At 44.2% G+C, this 17313-nt stretch overlaps 1 protein-coding gene across 1 annotated transcript in view; it reads right to left on the reverse strand.

Moving 5' to 3' along the window:
* The window catches only part of SCUBE1 (signal peptide, CUB domain and EGF like domain containing 1), a 4299807-nt gene that overhangs the window by 1149269 nt on the left and 3133225 nt on the right, over nt 1-17313 (reverse strand). Inside the window, exon 12 of the mRNA XM_044087300.1 lies at nt 1103-1222. Within this exon, the coding sequence (XP_043943235.1) occupies nt 1103-1222 (120 nt within the window). The remainder of the gene's footprint in view (nt 1-1102; nt 1223-17313) is intronic.

Here is a 17313-nt window from a genome sequence, read left to right on the forward strand (position 1 = left end):
CCCATACATGTTTTTATGCTTATACGTTTTTATGTTGTCTTTTTATAGCAGTTTTGACTATGTATCTTGGTTGAATATAACTTTAAATTTCTTAAATGCATGATGTCACTAATTGAGAGTTAATTGAGTGTATAAGTATTTAAGCAACAGAATGTTTTATATCTATGTCTGATTAAGCAACTAAGGTTGCGAAAGCGCTCACCTCTCTTTTATACATTTTATTTGTTTGTTTAATAAAGACGTTATTGTGTGGTACCCGGTATAGTGTTGTTTTTACAAGTTCCCTTTTTTACATACTGGGATTTACCTGACAGCAGTTTTTGTTTGTTATATACTGATCCTCTCAACTGCCCAGATTTTCACAGAATTTCCATATTTTTGCCTCATATTTTTGGTCTGTTCTTTATAAAATTTGTGGTTTTCTTGGAAATTATTAAAAAAATGAGGGCACTAAACAATGACAGACATTTGAGATTCAGACTTCATATTCATCAGAAAATGCATGCTACTGCATATCCTGTTACCTTAGCAACTTTCTCAGTTTATTTGAGCAGTATTCAAAATCTGCCCCTATTTTTGGGCCTTTGCCCCGCCCCTCACCAATTAATTCTGAGTTTGTCCAGATTTTTCTGCACTAACAGGCTAAGAGGTCAGAGCTATAAAAGTGGAAGTGTGAGGAAGCCAGAGCTTTTGGAAACTGGAAGGTTGTTGGGTCTTGGGTACAATGTATGTTAGGCTGCAATAATGTACTGCATTGCATGCTATTATGTCTCACTGCAGATAGACTGTCACAGAATTGACTGTACTGTAATATATGCTAGTTTTGTCTTATGTGGATTTCACTGTAAGGTGTATTAATATGTCTCATCTTGGATTGTGCTGTAATACATGCTAGGATATTGTAGCATGAATTGTGTTGTATGGTATGTGAAGCTGTCTCAGCAAGGATCCTTCTGCAACGTAGAGCATTCTATTTTATAAAATCCTTACTGAGTTAACCCAGCAAAACAAAATTGTATTCAGCTTTAGTAGTATATTGGGCTATGCTTAGTGGTTTATGAATAAATCTATATGCATAAAAACATAAAAATATTACACCAACCTGGCATAAATAGTGTGTTTGATGGACACACTAAGAAACAACTCTCCATTCCCCCAGATTTACTGCAGATTAGCTGTGGCTTCGGGGATGGCTTGCCAATGGGGTGACATTTCACCATCTCTGAGAAGAAAGAGAATATTAACAACAGGTAGTGATGAAATAACATACTGTGCATTTAGTATTTACATTAATCACACCTTTTGTATTCATCTGTCTAACAGCAGTTTGATACACAGATCAACAGTTGCTATTTGTATTTATGTAAATCTTTATGCATGCATTATGTATATACCCACTCTCAGTATCTATCGCTCTATCGCTGCCTACCTAGTTGTGTGTATATATCTATATGCACATATACATTTGCAAATATAGATAAAAAGAGAGGTATGTGTTCATTAATTATAATACATACTTCAAATGAAATACAGTCAGAGATGGCTATAAAAAAGAGACAGAATTAAGAGAAATATTCACATCAACAACTTCACTAGAAATTTCTGAAGGGTCACACGATATGCACTTCTTTAAGATGAGACCTTCTTAAATTGATAGTTTATATTACAAATATATTCTAAATTCTCCTTTCTTTATAAGATTATTAATAAACAGATTATCAAGTTATTTACAGGAGAATTTCAAAATCGTATATAATACCTGTACTTGATATGTCATGTGTATTTTGTAAGAATTTAAAAACTGCAAGAAATTTATTGTCAAATATATAAATACTGTCAGGTTATTTAACTGATACATAAAACAAAAAAAATTATGCACTTACCTCTCTAAGCTGTCTAGATTTTTGCAATATGTCCAGACATTAGTCTCATATTTTTAGTCTGTTAATCATAATATTTGTGGTTTTCTGGCAAATTATTGATTATTGAGGCCAGAAAATAATGAAAGATGTTTGAGTTTCGGACTTTACATACCTCATTAAAATGCATCATAATGCAAAATATATTTTATTAACTTTCTGAGTTTATAAGCCTAATAATTGCAATCTGTCCCTAATTTTGGATATTTGTCCCTCTATTATTTTTGGCTTTGTCCAGATGGGATCTTTTGAACCATATCTTTCCACTCTTCTGGCCCTTAGGATAAGGTCTTGAAGGTACAGAAAAACGTACTACAAAGGCAAAGAGAGAGTTTTCCCTTCCTGCTCACATCTGGTGAGTGTGTCCTTGACTTCTGGTCCAAAAAGAGATGAACCATCAAAAAGGGCATTGGTAGAGGTAGACTTGAAGGGCTCCGCAAAGTTGCACAAGCGCATCAAGGAGTGCCTCCTCAGGGAAACTCCAGAACCACTGCCCTGCTCACTCCATCTGCAGCATATGATATCAGCCTCATGGAAGAGTTGACTATGGAATTTAAGGTGGATAGCTGGGTGGTCACTTTTTCTAAGACCCCCCACAGCTAATGAACCTTGTAGAGTATCTCCTAACTCCTTCAGAAGATCTCTTTGAAGTCTTGTAAAGTGTGTGAGGTAGTCCCGCGATCTGAGGGTGAAAGTCACTGATGAGAAAACATGCTTCCCATATCTGTCCATCATTTGCAATTCCTTATTCGGCGGATGGACAAATGATGACGTCTCAAAGAGTTCCTTTTTGGTGGCTGCTGCCACCACCATAGCATCTATGTGTATGCCTTTAGAGAGAAATTCCTTGTCCAAAGGAGCTGACAGGAACTTATTTGGCCTCCTAGAGACTGGCTCCATAGTCTTTGATGACTCTCACACCTTTCAACTAACCAAATCCATAAGCTCATCGAAAGGTGGAGAAACTCAGGAGGCTGAAGGTTGACATCTGAAGGACTTCTGGTAAACTGCCACCTCATCAGAAGGGTTGATGGTTTTCCAACCGCCTCTCTGTTTTAGGATTTCTAGGATATCTGAGAAAGAGATATCTTCAGAGGGAGACCGTGGGGACACTTCTGCTTTCTCACGGTCAGTGTCAGAAGTGATGGACTCATCAGAGGAGTCTACATGCTTCCTCTTGCATGTCCTCTTCCGAGGTGGCTCCTCAGATGGGTAGTCTGGAGAGGTCTCAGAAAAGTGGGGCTCACCCGATGGAGCTTCCTGGGGCCCTGAATCTCTGCTGCCCTGGTGGATAGAATGGTGCAGAAGCAGACGCCGGTGCCTGAGGGGGAAGACTGCCAGTATCCCTGAGTAGAGCTGCAGGAGGGGACAGCACACTCCTTTATCACCTTGAAGGCCAATCCCCCTGGCTCCAAGACACCCCCATTTCTGAAGAAGCGGAGGAAATCCCCGGCACCAAGGAGACTGGCTCCGAGGCCGATGTAGGAGTCAAGCTCGGCTGTGCCAACGTGCCGAGGGGCAGACTAGGAACCGAAGAGACTCAGGTCCAAGACTGCCCCCCCCCTCCCACAGCCAACAGGAGAACTATGGCTCCTAGTCACTCCGGACAGCACCGAAAGTATTGGAGTAGGCAACGGTTCCAAAGAATCCTGAAGGGGTCTTGAGACTGAAGGGTCTACCACAGAAGGTATCTGGCATTCTGCCTCCGAAGATCCAGCTTGGTTCAGAGGAGGAATAGTGGATGTAGTTATCTTGGGTGGCTCTGAGACCGGTGGGGTCGGAGCAGAGAATAATTTTGCCAGCGCCGGTGACTTCAAAAGCCTCAGCACCACCCTGTCCACATCATCATCAGATAAGCTCCTAGAGGACCTGGATGAAAGAGTGGGGGATTGAGATTTTTGCAGAATAGGGGATCTCAAAGTCAGAGAAACCAGTTCTAATTCCACAGACCAGCTCCAAGAAGTAGTCTCTATCGGTTCCGAAGTCTTTGGAACCAAAGAGCTAGATTTTTCTGCACCGAATGTCTCCCTTGGTTCCGAAGGCAGTAGAGCTGAGGAGATAGATTGCTCAGCCAACTTAGGCATTTTCTTTGGAGGCTCTGAATGAGCTAAGGAAGAAGATGAAGAGGAAGGTCTCTTGGACTTGTCGCTAGATGTAGGAGAAGATTGTAAAGCCTCAGCAAAAGAAGGCTTTATTAAACCTCATAAAATCAGTTTGTTTTTCCTCACATGTAACACTTGAGTGCTGAAGGAGTGACAAAAACTGCAGGACTCCTGCAAGTGAATATCACCTAAGCAGTACATATACACACTTGTGCCCATCAGTAATGGGCATTTTTTGGGAGCATTGTTGGCATTTCTTGAACTCAGAGACTGCGGGTTCTTTATCTCTAGACTCTTTAGACATGCTGAAAACTGCAATAAACTCCAATAAACTGCAATAAACTTTTACCAAATAAACTAAGCTAAACACACAACAAAAAACAGTACAGGAAAGTAAAGCGCTACCCTCTAAGTTAAATGAGCGCTAGGCCCTCTAACTTAAATGGACCTAGCCGAGCTGACATTAAAGAGACAGCACAAACCCTCTAATAAAAAATGTGTTACCTTTAACTCTCTAACTTAAATGAGCTAAAGTTAAATACACAATTAGCACAAGACTGACAGGGATAGGATAGGCCTAGGTAAAAAAACGATGGCCAAAAAGCAACACACAAACAGGCGACAAACAAATTATGCCAAAACCCTGCAAAAGGGGTAAACTACCTAAACTAAGAACTACAATAAGTCTAATAATGAGAAATTTGTCAAAAAACAGCTATTAGTAATGTAACTGAAAAACACTTAGCCACGGCCAAGAAGAGAGCATCCAAACTCGTCAAGCAGCAAATGAGATCTGGGGATTACTCCAATGCATTGTGGGATATGTGTTCAGCCACAAGCCAAGTCAGAGACTTTGAGCTAGTGTATTAGCAGAGTTGGAGCTGAGTATCAGCTCCGAACCCATCCAGTAAGAAAGAAGGCGAGAGGGACAACATAACATACAACATAACATCTTACACTATCTCTTCCATCGGCCCTCAACTGATGGGCTAGAGTCCCCATCTACCTAACCTCTGGGATGTCTCATGGAAGAATATTCAGAAAGATGGTAGAACCAAACAAAGACCTAGACCTGGACTGCAAATCCTGCTTGTAATGGGATATAAAGGTTTGTACAGTAGAACAAGAAGCCATAGCACTGATGTCATCAATAGGAACTCTGGAGAAAAAGGTTGTAGAAGTGGCAACTGCCCCAGCAGAATGAGCTTTATGGTTGCAGGGCAAGGATAACCCTCTTCCATAAGAAATGCAGCCAGACAACCATCTGGAAAGAGTTACCTTGCAAATACACTTTCCAAACTTGACCAGAGGGAAAGTAATAACGAGCTGGTCTGTTTTTCTAAAGTTTTTTTGGTTTATTATACGTAAAATATTAATTGTTGATGTACGTATATTTATCAAATGGAAAGTGTACTCCCCCTTGCTGCAGAAATTCATAAAGACAAATGCTAAATCAATCCTCTGATTCAATGTAAATTCCAAAGCTACCTTGAGAAGAAATTTATAACTTTTTCAAACTGAAACCCTACCTTTGTGAAATATCAAATAAGGTGGCTTACAGGAACAGGCATGAAGCTCTGAAATTCTTCGAGCAGAAGTACCAGTTATCAGAAAAAAGTATCTTCCAAAACAGCCTTCACATCAAAATGTCGATCACCCCATGTCGACATCACTAATGCGAACTCCGAACTGCGACTGTTGATAATGTCGAACACAGATATTCCGAAAAGCAAAATCTTACCCCCCTTTTGATTCAAGGTAGCACTTGTTTTGTGGGGTGGAGCAGTCAGAAATGTCGAAATTCAGTGTTTTTTCACTATTTTGAGAAATCAGCATTAAGGCTTTCGTGGAAAGTTGTCACCAATGTGAACATTTGATAACAGGTGATCGAGATTTTGATAGTAAACTTCCAAAACATACACTTCAACTCTGCAGTCACAGCAGGTTCAAAAGTGTGTGTGTGTGTGTGTGTGTGTGTGTATGGGGAGGGGGGGGGGGGTAGTCAAAGCCTGGAGTAAAAAAGTAACATTCCAAAGAGGTACAGAGGTCCTTTAATGGAGGGCAAGGAAGAAATGTGCCCTTTAAAAAGGCTTTAGATAACTTCAAGGAGGCAAAAGGGGTCTGTTTCTCTCCCACGTGAAAATTAGAGATGGCAGCCATTTGAAACTTAATAGTGAAATTGCTAGCCCCTTCTTAAAAAAGTAGAAAGTCCAAAATAGCAGGAAGTGGGGCCAAAAAGGGATCCATGCCCCTCTTGGAAGCCTAAACAGAAAATCATTTCCATTTAATTTTATGAATTTTGACAAAGTTAGTCGAATAATGGGCCCTAAAATCATTGGTTCGCCAGACAAACTCTGCCACAAGTATATCAGTTGTGATTATCCCCCCCTTGCCTCTGTTGAGGCCTGTTGCTAGAAGTGTCAGACATAAAATTAAGTGATTTATGTAATCAAAGATTCTTACCATCCTTCTGGCTCCCCAAAAAAGATCATTTGGGGGGGAGAAAAGTGGATCTTCACGGCAGTCAGGGTATTTCCATCTTGCTCACTTGTAGTCAGCACTTCCTAATCATTGGCAAAATGTCTGAGTCAATCCTGGCCACCCAAACACCAGTGCCGAACTTTCTGCTTTGAGACCCATCAAGATCCAACACAGTCAGTGCTGACCTAGTAAGAGATAATGTCAGAGATGAAGATGCCTAGATAGTGGTAATCCCTGGGAAACACTTGGATTCACTGAATCCAGATATAAAGGTCATATCAGTGATTGAGAAACAAACAGAGGATTAAAAGGGACAGCTCCCAGCCCCTCAACAGTGAGTGGTGCAGGTAGTACGATCCTGGAGTTAATATATATATTTGGGGGTGGCACAGCCACCCCACAGTTGGGGGTATGGGGGGGTGTAACCCACAACTACTTAGCTTTTATATTTATGAATCTCATTTCACTGAAAGCTAATAATATAAAACCAAAAGTAGGTGAAGGGCTAGCCCCCCACACCCCCAATGTGGGCAGCTGTGCCCCCACCAACCCCCAACTATATATACTAACTCCAGGATAGCACTACAGTGGGGAAAAGGGCATATACATTTTATTCGCCCAACAGTACTTACATTTAGTAAAATACGATTCTGTGAAATGAGTTTTCAGTGACTTGAGCTTTGAGAGATTTGGTGCGAGTGTTTTGAAATTCAGTGAAATGAGTTTTCAGTGAATCAAAGTAGACCTATATATATATATATATATATATATATATATATATATATATATATATATATATATATATATATATATATATATATACATACACATGTATACATACATATACACAGACACACATGCATAGACACACACGCATATGTTTTTGTTTTGTTTATGGAATGGGCAAATCAGAAAAAAAATCTTACAAAGAGGAAAAATAGCAAAAAATTAAGCTAGAAAGTGAACTGAAATATTATAAAAAATATTCTGCACTTATGTGAAGGAAAAAAAAAGATCAGAGTCAAAGAACACATCTGAAGCATTTGAGTGGCAAATGAGATATAAGGTATTCAGTTGATGGAGGGGAATTGTGGGTAGAGACAGAAGCCTGAGACCTGGATCCAAAAGTCTAGATCTACTGGTGTTGGATATTTACTGATCCGATATACCCAACAGCTGAGGAGAGAAGTAAGTGAAAATATTGAATCCAAAATTATGCACTGTTTAAGCAAAGGTATTGGCAACACTTACAGATATTGACCATTATAGTTTTGTGAAGGAGAAGCAAACATTTATCAACATTAATAGAGCAATGACAATTCAGAGGGAAGCAGAATGTAAGAAAATACAAGTATTGTTGATGGGTCTTGATGCAGAAAATTAGAATTAATTGAGTTTTGTTTAAATAAAAAAAAAAGTTATGTGCTTACCATAACATTCCAACTGTGTTGTCCATTTCCATTCTTCCTCTACTGTTGGGTTTGGATCTGATCCTTGGATCCAGCTTGGCCATTACTTTAGCTCGTGGCCACCAAAAAGCTCTCACGGTCCTCCCTTACCCATAATGCACCAACCCCTAACATATCTCAGATCTTGTTTGCTGTTTTACATAAAGTAGAACGAAGAACTATAAAAATCCTAACAGAATAAGTCATATCTTGAGCTCGGCATGAATGACAGTTGTGTCCTTATAATCTCTCGTTCTTCCAGAAATCCATTGTGAAAAAGATTGGAGGTTGGTGGGTGGGAAGTTGAGAAAGAATGAAAATGGACAACACAGATGGAACGTTATGGTAAGTACATAACTTCTTTATCTGATGTTGTCAATTTTCATTCATCCTCAGCTGTTGGGACAGAGTCCCTAGCTACCTACATTCCCAGGTGGACTCTAAGGAAGGATACTCTTGAGCACAGTTGAGCCAAAGGCTACTCTTCCCCTCGAGACCCGATCTAGTTTGTAATGAGTAACAAAGGTATGAGGATTGGCCCAAGTTGCATTTGCACATATGTCATCCATGAAAGCCTTAGACAGGAACACTGAAGAAACTGATATGGACCTAGGTGAATGAGCTCTTGGAGGTTTTAGTAAAGATAACCCCAATTTACTGTAGATAAATTATATGCAATCTGTCAGCCATCTGGCAAAATTAGAAGTTATGTACCTACCATAACGTTCCATGTTAGTTGTCTTCTTCTCGCCTTCTTTCTTGCTGGATGGGTTCGGAGCCGAACCTCGGCTCCGACTCGGCAACTACTAAAGCTCGAGAGCTAGTTCCACCGGCTCGAGGCTCCCCTATATCCCACAATGCTAGGCGGTAACTACTCAGATCTCGTTTGATAGCTAGACCAAGCAACAAAAGGCAGCTCCAAAACCTGGAGAAATAATCCACCTCTAAACCTGAGGGTAAGGTATCCTAAACCTAACAAAGGGAAATAGAGGTGGACAAGCTGTGGGAAAACAAAGATGAGAAGATCACCAGAAAAACAATCCACTAGGTCTGTCCAGGCTTGGGGGAAGGAGGGTGGGACGCAAGAAAGAAGGCGAGAAGACAACTAACATGGAACGTTATGGTAGGTACATAACTTCTAAATGTTAAGTTGTCTATCTCGCCTTCATTCTTGCTGGATGGGACCGCGTCCCTAGCACCTTGTCCCGGGTGGCCTATCGGAACAGACTCTTGAGAACAGTGGAACCAAAGTTGGCTCGACCTCTAGAGGCTAAGTCCAACTTGTAATGAGAAATGAAGGTATGGGGAGAGGCCCAAGTAGCTGCAGAACAAATCGAATCAATAGGCAGTCTGTCTTGAAAGGCTATAGATGTGGCTAAAGCTCTAGTTGAATGAGCTCTGGGTTTGGATGGCAACTGTTGATGTCTGATCTCATAAACAAAGGTAATCAATGAAGTAAGCCATCTAGAGAGAGACACTTTAGTAACTGGAAGGCCCATTCTACCTTCCGCATAGGAAATAAACAGTTGATTGGACTTCCTGAACTGTTTGGTCCTGTCTAAATAGTACCTAAGTTGGCGATGAACGTCCAAGCAGTGTAATTTTTGCTCTGATCTGTTTGAATAGTTAGGGAAGAACACTGGAAGATCAATGGTTTGATTCAAATTTGCTGGTGAAGCTACCTTAGGCAAAAAGGAAGGATTAGTACGTATGGATACCCTATCCTTATGAAACAATAAATAAGGGGGTCGACTACACAGAGCATGGAGTTCAGAGACCCTTCTAGCTGAAGTAATAGCTACCAGGAAAAGTGTTTTCCAAGATAGTAACTTCATTGAGCAAGAAGCCGGAGGTTCAAAGGGGGGAGAATTAAAGACGCTAGAACCAAGTTCAGATCCCATTGAGGAGGAGGATCCTTGATAGGTGGTTTGAGGAGAAAAACTCCCTTTAGAAAGGCTTTACAGAGCTTGTGAGCCATAATGGAAGACTCTGAAACACCTACATGAAAGTTAGATATAGCCGCCAATTGAACTTTGATGGTAGACGGAGACGAACCTGAGTGGAAAAGTTTGGCTAGAAAATCCAGGATAGACTGAATGGAGGCAGTGAAAGGATCTATATTCTTTGACTCTGCCCAACAGATTTATGAGAAGCTATCAAAATATCTCGAACTGAGTGAGATATTAAAGGAAACCTGGCTAAAGTTGGAACTGGAGTAACCACGCTGTGAGGTGGAGAGAGGGAAGGGAGTGGTGCAACTGACCCGACTGATGGGTCAAGAGGTCTGGAACTGGGTCCAGATGCCAAGGTTGCTCCAACAGATAACGGTGAAGAAATGGGAACCAAACCTGTCGAGGCCAGTAAGGGGCAATGAGGATCATGGAAGCTTTCAGAGCGATGGCTTTCTGAATTAGTTGAGATATCAGTGGGAAGGGTGGAAAGGCATATAGAAATCCCCGGAGCCAATCGTGGACTAGAGCGTTTCTGCTGGGGTGGCCTGGTTGGGGAAAGAGGGTGAAGAAATCGTTGCACTTGCTGTTTTGGGGAGTAGCGAAAAGGTCGCAGCAAGGCCGGCCCCACTTTTGAAAAACTTCGTCCAACACTGAATTCTTCAGAGGCCACTCGTGAGGCATGAGAACAGCCCTGCTCAACTTGTCCGCAATCACATTGGACTTCCCGGGAATATGCGTTGCTAACAGAAATCGCTGAGAAGAAATCGCCCATTGCCACAGTCTGAGTGTCTCTCGACATAAGGGGTAAGATCTGGTTCCACCTTGTTTGTTGATATACCACACTACAGACATGTTGTCTGTCTGAATTGCTATAGTTCCCTTGGGAAGAGAGTCTTGCAGGGCTTGCAACGCTAGAAGCACTGCTCTCATCTCTAGGACATTTATGTGCAAGTGGCACTCGAAAAGCTGCTACATGCCCTGGACTGTCCTGCCCTGGTAATGCCCCCCCCACCCAATCAGGGAGGCGTCCGTTGTCAATGTAGCAACCGGAGGAGAGGGAACGAAAGGTCTTCCTAGGTAGAGCTGGGGGGATGTGATCCACCAAGAGAGATGATTCCTGCATGATTGAGTTATCGCAATAGAGTGGGACATTGGAAGTCGTTGGAATGACCATTGTGTGAAGAGCATCCATTGTAAGATTCTCATGTGGAAGCGGGCTAAAGGGAGGAGAGGGATAGCCGCCACCATTATTCCTAAGACCTTCAGGACCAGTCTGACTTTGACCTTGTTGCTCTGCAAGACAAGAGAGACCTGTCTGTGTATGTCTGCTACCCTTTGCTCTGTGAGTCTGGCTGACATGTTGACTGTGTCTAGATTTGCACCTATGAAGGTAATAACACGACAAGGTGACAAGACAGACTTTTCGTAATTTATGGAAATGCCTAGTGTTTGACATGTGCGTAAGGTGTAGTCTCTGGCAAGAAGGAGAAGATGTTTGGTGGGGGATGTTAGGAGCCAGTCGTCTAAGTATGGAAACACCTGGAATCCTTGCTGTCTCAGATGAGAGGCGACCACCGCCATTCATTTGGTAAACACTCAGGGGGCTGTAGTGAGACCAAAGGGCAGGGCCCTGAACTGGAAATGACTGGTTCCCAGCCTGAAGAGGAGAAATCTCCTGGAGCGTTGGTTCATTCTGATGTGATAGTACGCATCCTGGAGATCTATAGAGCACATCCAGTTGTCCCGCCCCAAAAGGGGCAGAATGGACTGCAGCGTGACCATCTGAAATTTCGTTTTCTTGACAAACTTGTTCAAGTTGCTGAGATCCAAGATGGGTCTCCAGTCCCCTGTTTTCTTTGGCACCAAAACGAATTTGGAGTAGATTCCGGATCCTTGTTGGTCTGCTGGAACTGGTTGAATAGCTCTTTTTGAAAGCAGCTTTGAAATTTCTAGCGCTGCGTGTTCCCTTTGATTGGGTGGAACGTCTGGAAGGGAACTTTTGGATCGTCTTGGGATATGAATGAACGGAATCTTGTAGCCCTCGGATATGATTGACTGTACCCACTTGTCTTGGGTAAGGGAAAGCCAGGCTTCTGGGTACAGCGATAATCTTCCCCCGACTGCCTCCGAAGGTGGACAGCCGAGAAGCCCCTCAGGGGTGCTGAAAGGATTTGTCAGAGAAAGTTTCTCTGCTACCCTGGTTCTGCGGGCCCCCTCTGCCTCTAGGACGGCGTCTATTATTATTGTTCCCCCCTCTGCCTCTAGAGGGGAACCGATTCTGTGCGTCAGGCAAGACTCCCTGTGGTTGTTTACAGAACCACATCTTTCCCCCCTTCTGACCTTTGGGGTAAGGTCTAGAAGGAGTAGAAAAACAGACTCCCACGGCAGAGAAAGTCTTGCCTTCAACCTCGCACCTAGTCAGGGTTACCTTCACTTGAGGACCAAAAAGGGATGATCCATCAAAGGGGGAGTTAGTGAAGGACGCCTTGAAAGGGTCCGCAAAGTTACATAGCCGCATCCAGGCGTGCCGACGTAAGGCCACGCCTGTACCTGCAGCTCTACTCGCTCCATCCGCCGCGTATGAAAGGAGGCACATGGAGGAGTTAACTATTGAGTTGAGGGTCGCCAGCTGAGAGTTCATCCTATCCTGAAAACCCGCAGCTGATGGATCCTTTAACATTTCACTTGCTTCCTTGAGCAAATCCCTCTGGAGACAAGTGAAATGACACAGGTAATTCAGCGAGCGCATAGAAAAGGACGCTGATGAGAATATCCGCTTACCGTACCTGTCCATGGTCCTAGACTCCTTGTTAGGAGGATGGACAGGTACTGAAGGATCAGCTAGCTCCTTCTTGGTGGCCACAGCCACCACCATAGCATCAACAGAGACGCCTTTGGCTAAGAATTCTTTATCCTTAGGGGCAGTGATGAATTTTGACGGTCTCCTGGAGGTGGGTTCCACTGAGTCAGGAGCCGTCCAAGCCTTCCTTGCCACCACTTCCATGAGGGGGTCAAAGGGAGGGGACACCCAGGAGGTGGAAGGGCGAGATCCAAATGCCTCAAGAAACACTGATTCATCCTCTGATGGGTTAAGGGCTGGCCAATTCCCCCTCTGTTTCAAGATTTTGAGGATGTCCGCAAAGGAGACATCTTCAGAGAGGGAACAAGGGGAACCCTCAGAATCCTCTAAATCAGTGTCAGAGGTGACAGACTCAGGGGAGTCAATGTGCTTCCTCTTGCACTGCCTCTTTCTAGGGGGCTCTCCTACAGGGTCAGGAGAGGCCTCGGAAGAGGAGGAAATACCCACTGGGGATACTTGAGGGGCTGGCTCTCTACGATCCGGGATGAGGGGGTGAGATGAAATCACCGCAGGCACCGTGGAGGGAGGGGCAGATGGAGCCGACTGTGGGGTTGAACCAGGTTCTAACACGCTCCTCATGACCTCGAAGGCACCCCTGTCAGGCAGGGCCAGAGGTCTCCGCTCCGAAAAGCTGAAAACCTCCCCCGGGACCGACAGTGATGGCTCCGAGGTCGATGTCAGAGCCGAACTCACCAGCACCGAAGCACCGAGAGGGAGAGCGGGGTCGGACAAGGGTCCGATGCCACTCGCCCCCTCGGAGCCGACAAGGGAAGTCCGGCACCGAGATTCCTCCAAAGAAGAAATCGGAGCAGACGACGGCGCCGAAGACAAAGGAATCGGTACCGACGCACCCACAGTCTCGGGTACGACCAGCCCCGGCTCCGAACTCAAAAGAGTCAGAGGAGGAACATTCTGAGTGATGGGAATAGCCATCGACTGCTTAGTCGGGCTATGAAGCATTTGGGCCAGTGCCTCGGACTTGAGAAGTCGACTCACCACCCTCTGTAGGTCATGGTCTGAAAGTCTCGACGACCTAGAGGAATGAGATCTATGGCTCCGTTCAGACAACAATGGCGATGCTGGAGCCGAATGAACGGAGCCGATAGATGGTGATCTGGACCTCTTCCTGGAAGTCGGTTCTGATAAGCTAATCGGAGCCGACTCAGCGGTGTCTACCTAGGCTCCGGCCGGAGCCGAGGAAACAGTAGGAACATGTGTTCGAGAATCATCGGCTCCAGCCCGAGCCGATGTCCGAACAGGCTTCGAAGCCCCAGAAGACGACTCAGATACTGGAGCCGACGGTCTGGAAGGCTTGGAGGGTTTCCCCCGAAGATTGAGTTGGGGGACCCTCAGGCTTCAATAAGCCCCTTAAAATGAGCTTATTTTTCCACTCCTGCAAGACTCTAGGGCTGAAACCATGGCAAACAGCACATGAGTCCTGCAGGTGCAAAGGTCCCAGGCAGTAGACACAAGAAGTGTGACCGTCTGTCAGAGACATTTTCTGACAGCACGAGTCACACTTCTTAAAGCCTGAAACCTTAGATTCTTTAGACATGGTTCTAAAGACAGGAATCACTCACACAAACACACCAGTTTAACCAAGGAAAAAGTTTCCACACAAACACTCACTCCAAATACTAGGAGGGGTGGGAAAGGAGCCTAAGGCCTAAGGGGGATTTTGAGGAAAAAATTAAGGATTAAAGGGAAAGATTCGAAAGAAAGGGACTGGAATCGAACGATCTAAGTAAGGGATACTAGAAAAACAAATTTAAAGGGGTCTAAGTTGACTAAAAGTCTAAGAAAATTCACTAACCTGCAGAGCCGGTTGGAACAAAGCACCTCGTCAGCTAAGCGGCAAACGAGATCTGAGTAGTTACCGCCTAGCATTGTGGGATATAGGGGAGCCTCGAGCCGGTGGAACTAGCTCTCGAGCTTTAGTAGTGGCCGAGTCGGAGCCGAGGTTCGGCTCCGAACCCATCCAGCAAGAATGAAGGCGAGACAGACAACTTAACATGTTATCTTCACAAATGACTTTTCCAATTTAGAATCTGCAAAGGACATAAATAATTGATCTGTCTTTCTAATGTCTTTTCATTCTATGTAGGTAAAAATGTAATTGCCGCAGACATCCAATAAATGTAATAAGAAGTTATGTACCTACCATAACGTTCCATGTTAGTTGTCTTCTTCTCACCTTCTTTCTTGCTGGTTGGGGTTCAGAGCCGATCCTCGGCTCTGACTCGGCCATCTTCAAAAGCTCGAGAGCTGCTTACTGGCTCGAGGCCCCCCTATATCCCATGATGCCTGGCGCTAGATACCCAGATCTCGTTTGGTAAGTCTAACTGCAGACATAATAATAATACAGGAATCCTGTCCTAGAATGCATAAATCCTACTGGAGAGACTACTAGTCAGAAGGAATAGCCAGAGAAGACTCAGCAAGTGAGAAAAACATAAGGAACTCTTCTCGGTCTACTAGGATAAGGGGATGGAGGGTGGGACACAAGAAAGAAGGCGAGAAGAAGACAACTAACATGGAACGTTATGGTAGGTACATAACTTCTTAATGTTAAGTTGTCTATCTCGCCTTTATTCTTGCTGGTTGGGACAGCGTCCCTAGCACCTCAATCCTGGGTGGCTCATGGGAACAGACTCTTCAGAACAGTGGAACCAAAATCAGCTCTGCTCCTGGAGACCACGCACAGCTTATAATGTGAAATAAAGGTATGAGGATTGGCCCATGTAGCTGCTGCACAAATAGTTTCCATTGGCAATCTTGCCTGAAAAGCCACTGAAGTAGCTAGAGCTCTAGTGGAGTGACCTTTTGGTTTAGCAGGAAGCTCTTTATTCCTTAGCTGATATATAAATGTAATAATAGATGTCAACCACCTAGATAAGGTTACTTTTGACACAGGTAGACCTTGTTTACCCTCAGCATAGGACAGGAACAGCTGGTATGACTTTCTGATTTGCTTAGTTCTATGCAAGTAAAAACGTAACTGTCTATGAACATCCAACTGATGCAATTTGTATTCTGCCTTGTTGGAATAATTTGGAAAAAACACAGGCAGATCAATAGACTGATTCAAATTATTGTCAGAAGAAACCTTTGGAAGGAAGGAAGGAAGGATTAGTCCTGAGAGAAACTCTGTCATTGTGGAAAACTAGATAAGGAGGGCGAACACAAAGAGCCTGAAGATCAGAAACTCTTCTGGCTGAAGTAATTGCAACCAGAAGAAGAATTTTCCAAGAAAGAAACTTCAAAGAACAAGAAGCTGCAGGTTCAAAGGGGGGCAGTATCAGGGAAGCTAAAATCAAATTTAGATCCCACGGAGGCGGGGGATCTCTTACTGGGGGCCTGAGTAAAGTACTCCCTTTGAGAAAAGCTTTACAAAGTTTATGGGACATAATACTAGTATCTGATAGACCTGTATGAAAGTTTGAAATTGCAGCTAACTGAACTCTAATTGTGGCAGATGAAGATCCAGTATGAAAAAGTTCCACTAAAAAATCCAAAATATGGCGCACAGGGGCTGAAATGGGATCTATATTCCTAGCCTCTGCCCAGAAAGAGAAACATTTCCACTTACTAGCAAAAGTCTTTCTAGTGGTAGACTTATGCGATGATAAGATGATTTCACGCACCGAGTGGGAGATGTTCGGATGCCTGGCTAAGGTCAGAAGTGGAGCAACCAAGCAGTGAGCTGGAGAGATTGAAGGGATTGGTGCAGCCCACCCAAATGATGGATCAGGAGGTCTGGAACTGGGTCCAGGGCTGCTCCAGAAGGTGATGATGCAGGAACGGGAACCAAATTTGTCGAGGCCAGTAAGGGGCAATGAGGATCATCTTGCATCCCAATGTGGTAGCTTTCTGTATTAGTTTGGGAATCAGGGGAAATGGAAGGAATGCATAAAGATGTCCCTGAAGCCAATCGTGAACTAGAGCGTCTCTGGGGGAGTGTCCGGGAAGAGGGAGGAGAGAGGAGAAATTGTTGCACTTGCTGTTGAAGGGGGTGGCAAAAAGGTCGCAGCAAGGCTGACCCCATTTGTGGAAGATTTGGTCCGCCACTGTCTGATTGAGAGACCACTCATGAGGCATGAGAATTGCTCTGCTCAGTCTGTCCACTATAATGTTGGAATTCCCAGGGATGTGCACTGCTATCAGAAACCGTTGGGAAGAGATCGTCCACTGCCAGAGTCTGAGTGCTTCTCGACATAGGGGGTAGGACCTGGTTCCGCCCTGCTTGTTGATGTACCACACTACCGACATATTGTCTGTTTGAATTGCAATGGTCCCGGTGGGAAGAGAGTTGTGAAGAGCTTGCAACGCCAAAAGCATGGCCCTCATCTCCAAGACATTGATATGCAGATGGTACTCGTGAGGCTGCCAGGTACCTTGGACTGTTCTGCCCTGAAAATGCCCCCCCCACCTGATCAGGGAGGCATCCATGGTCACCGTAGCCACTGGAGGAGGAAGAGCAAATGGTCTGCCCTGGGGTACTGATGGGGAAACCATCCACCAAGCAAGTTGTTTTTTGCATGTCTGTGTGAT

The sequence above is a fragment of the Protopterus annectens genome, chromosome 11.part0, assembly GCF_019279795.1.
Source record: "Protopterus annectens isolate FY-2018-M chromosome 11.part0, PAN1.0, whole genome shotgun sequence".
Classification (NCBI taxonomy): domain Eukaryota; kingdom Metazoa; phylum Chordata; order Ceratodontiformes; family Protopteridae; genus Protopterus; species Protopterus annectens.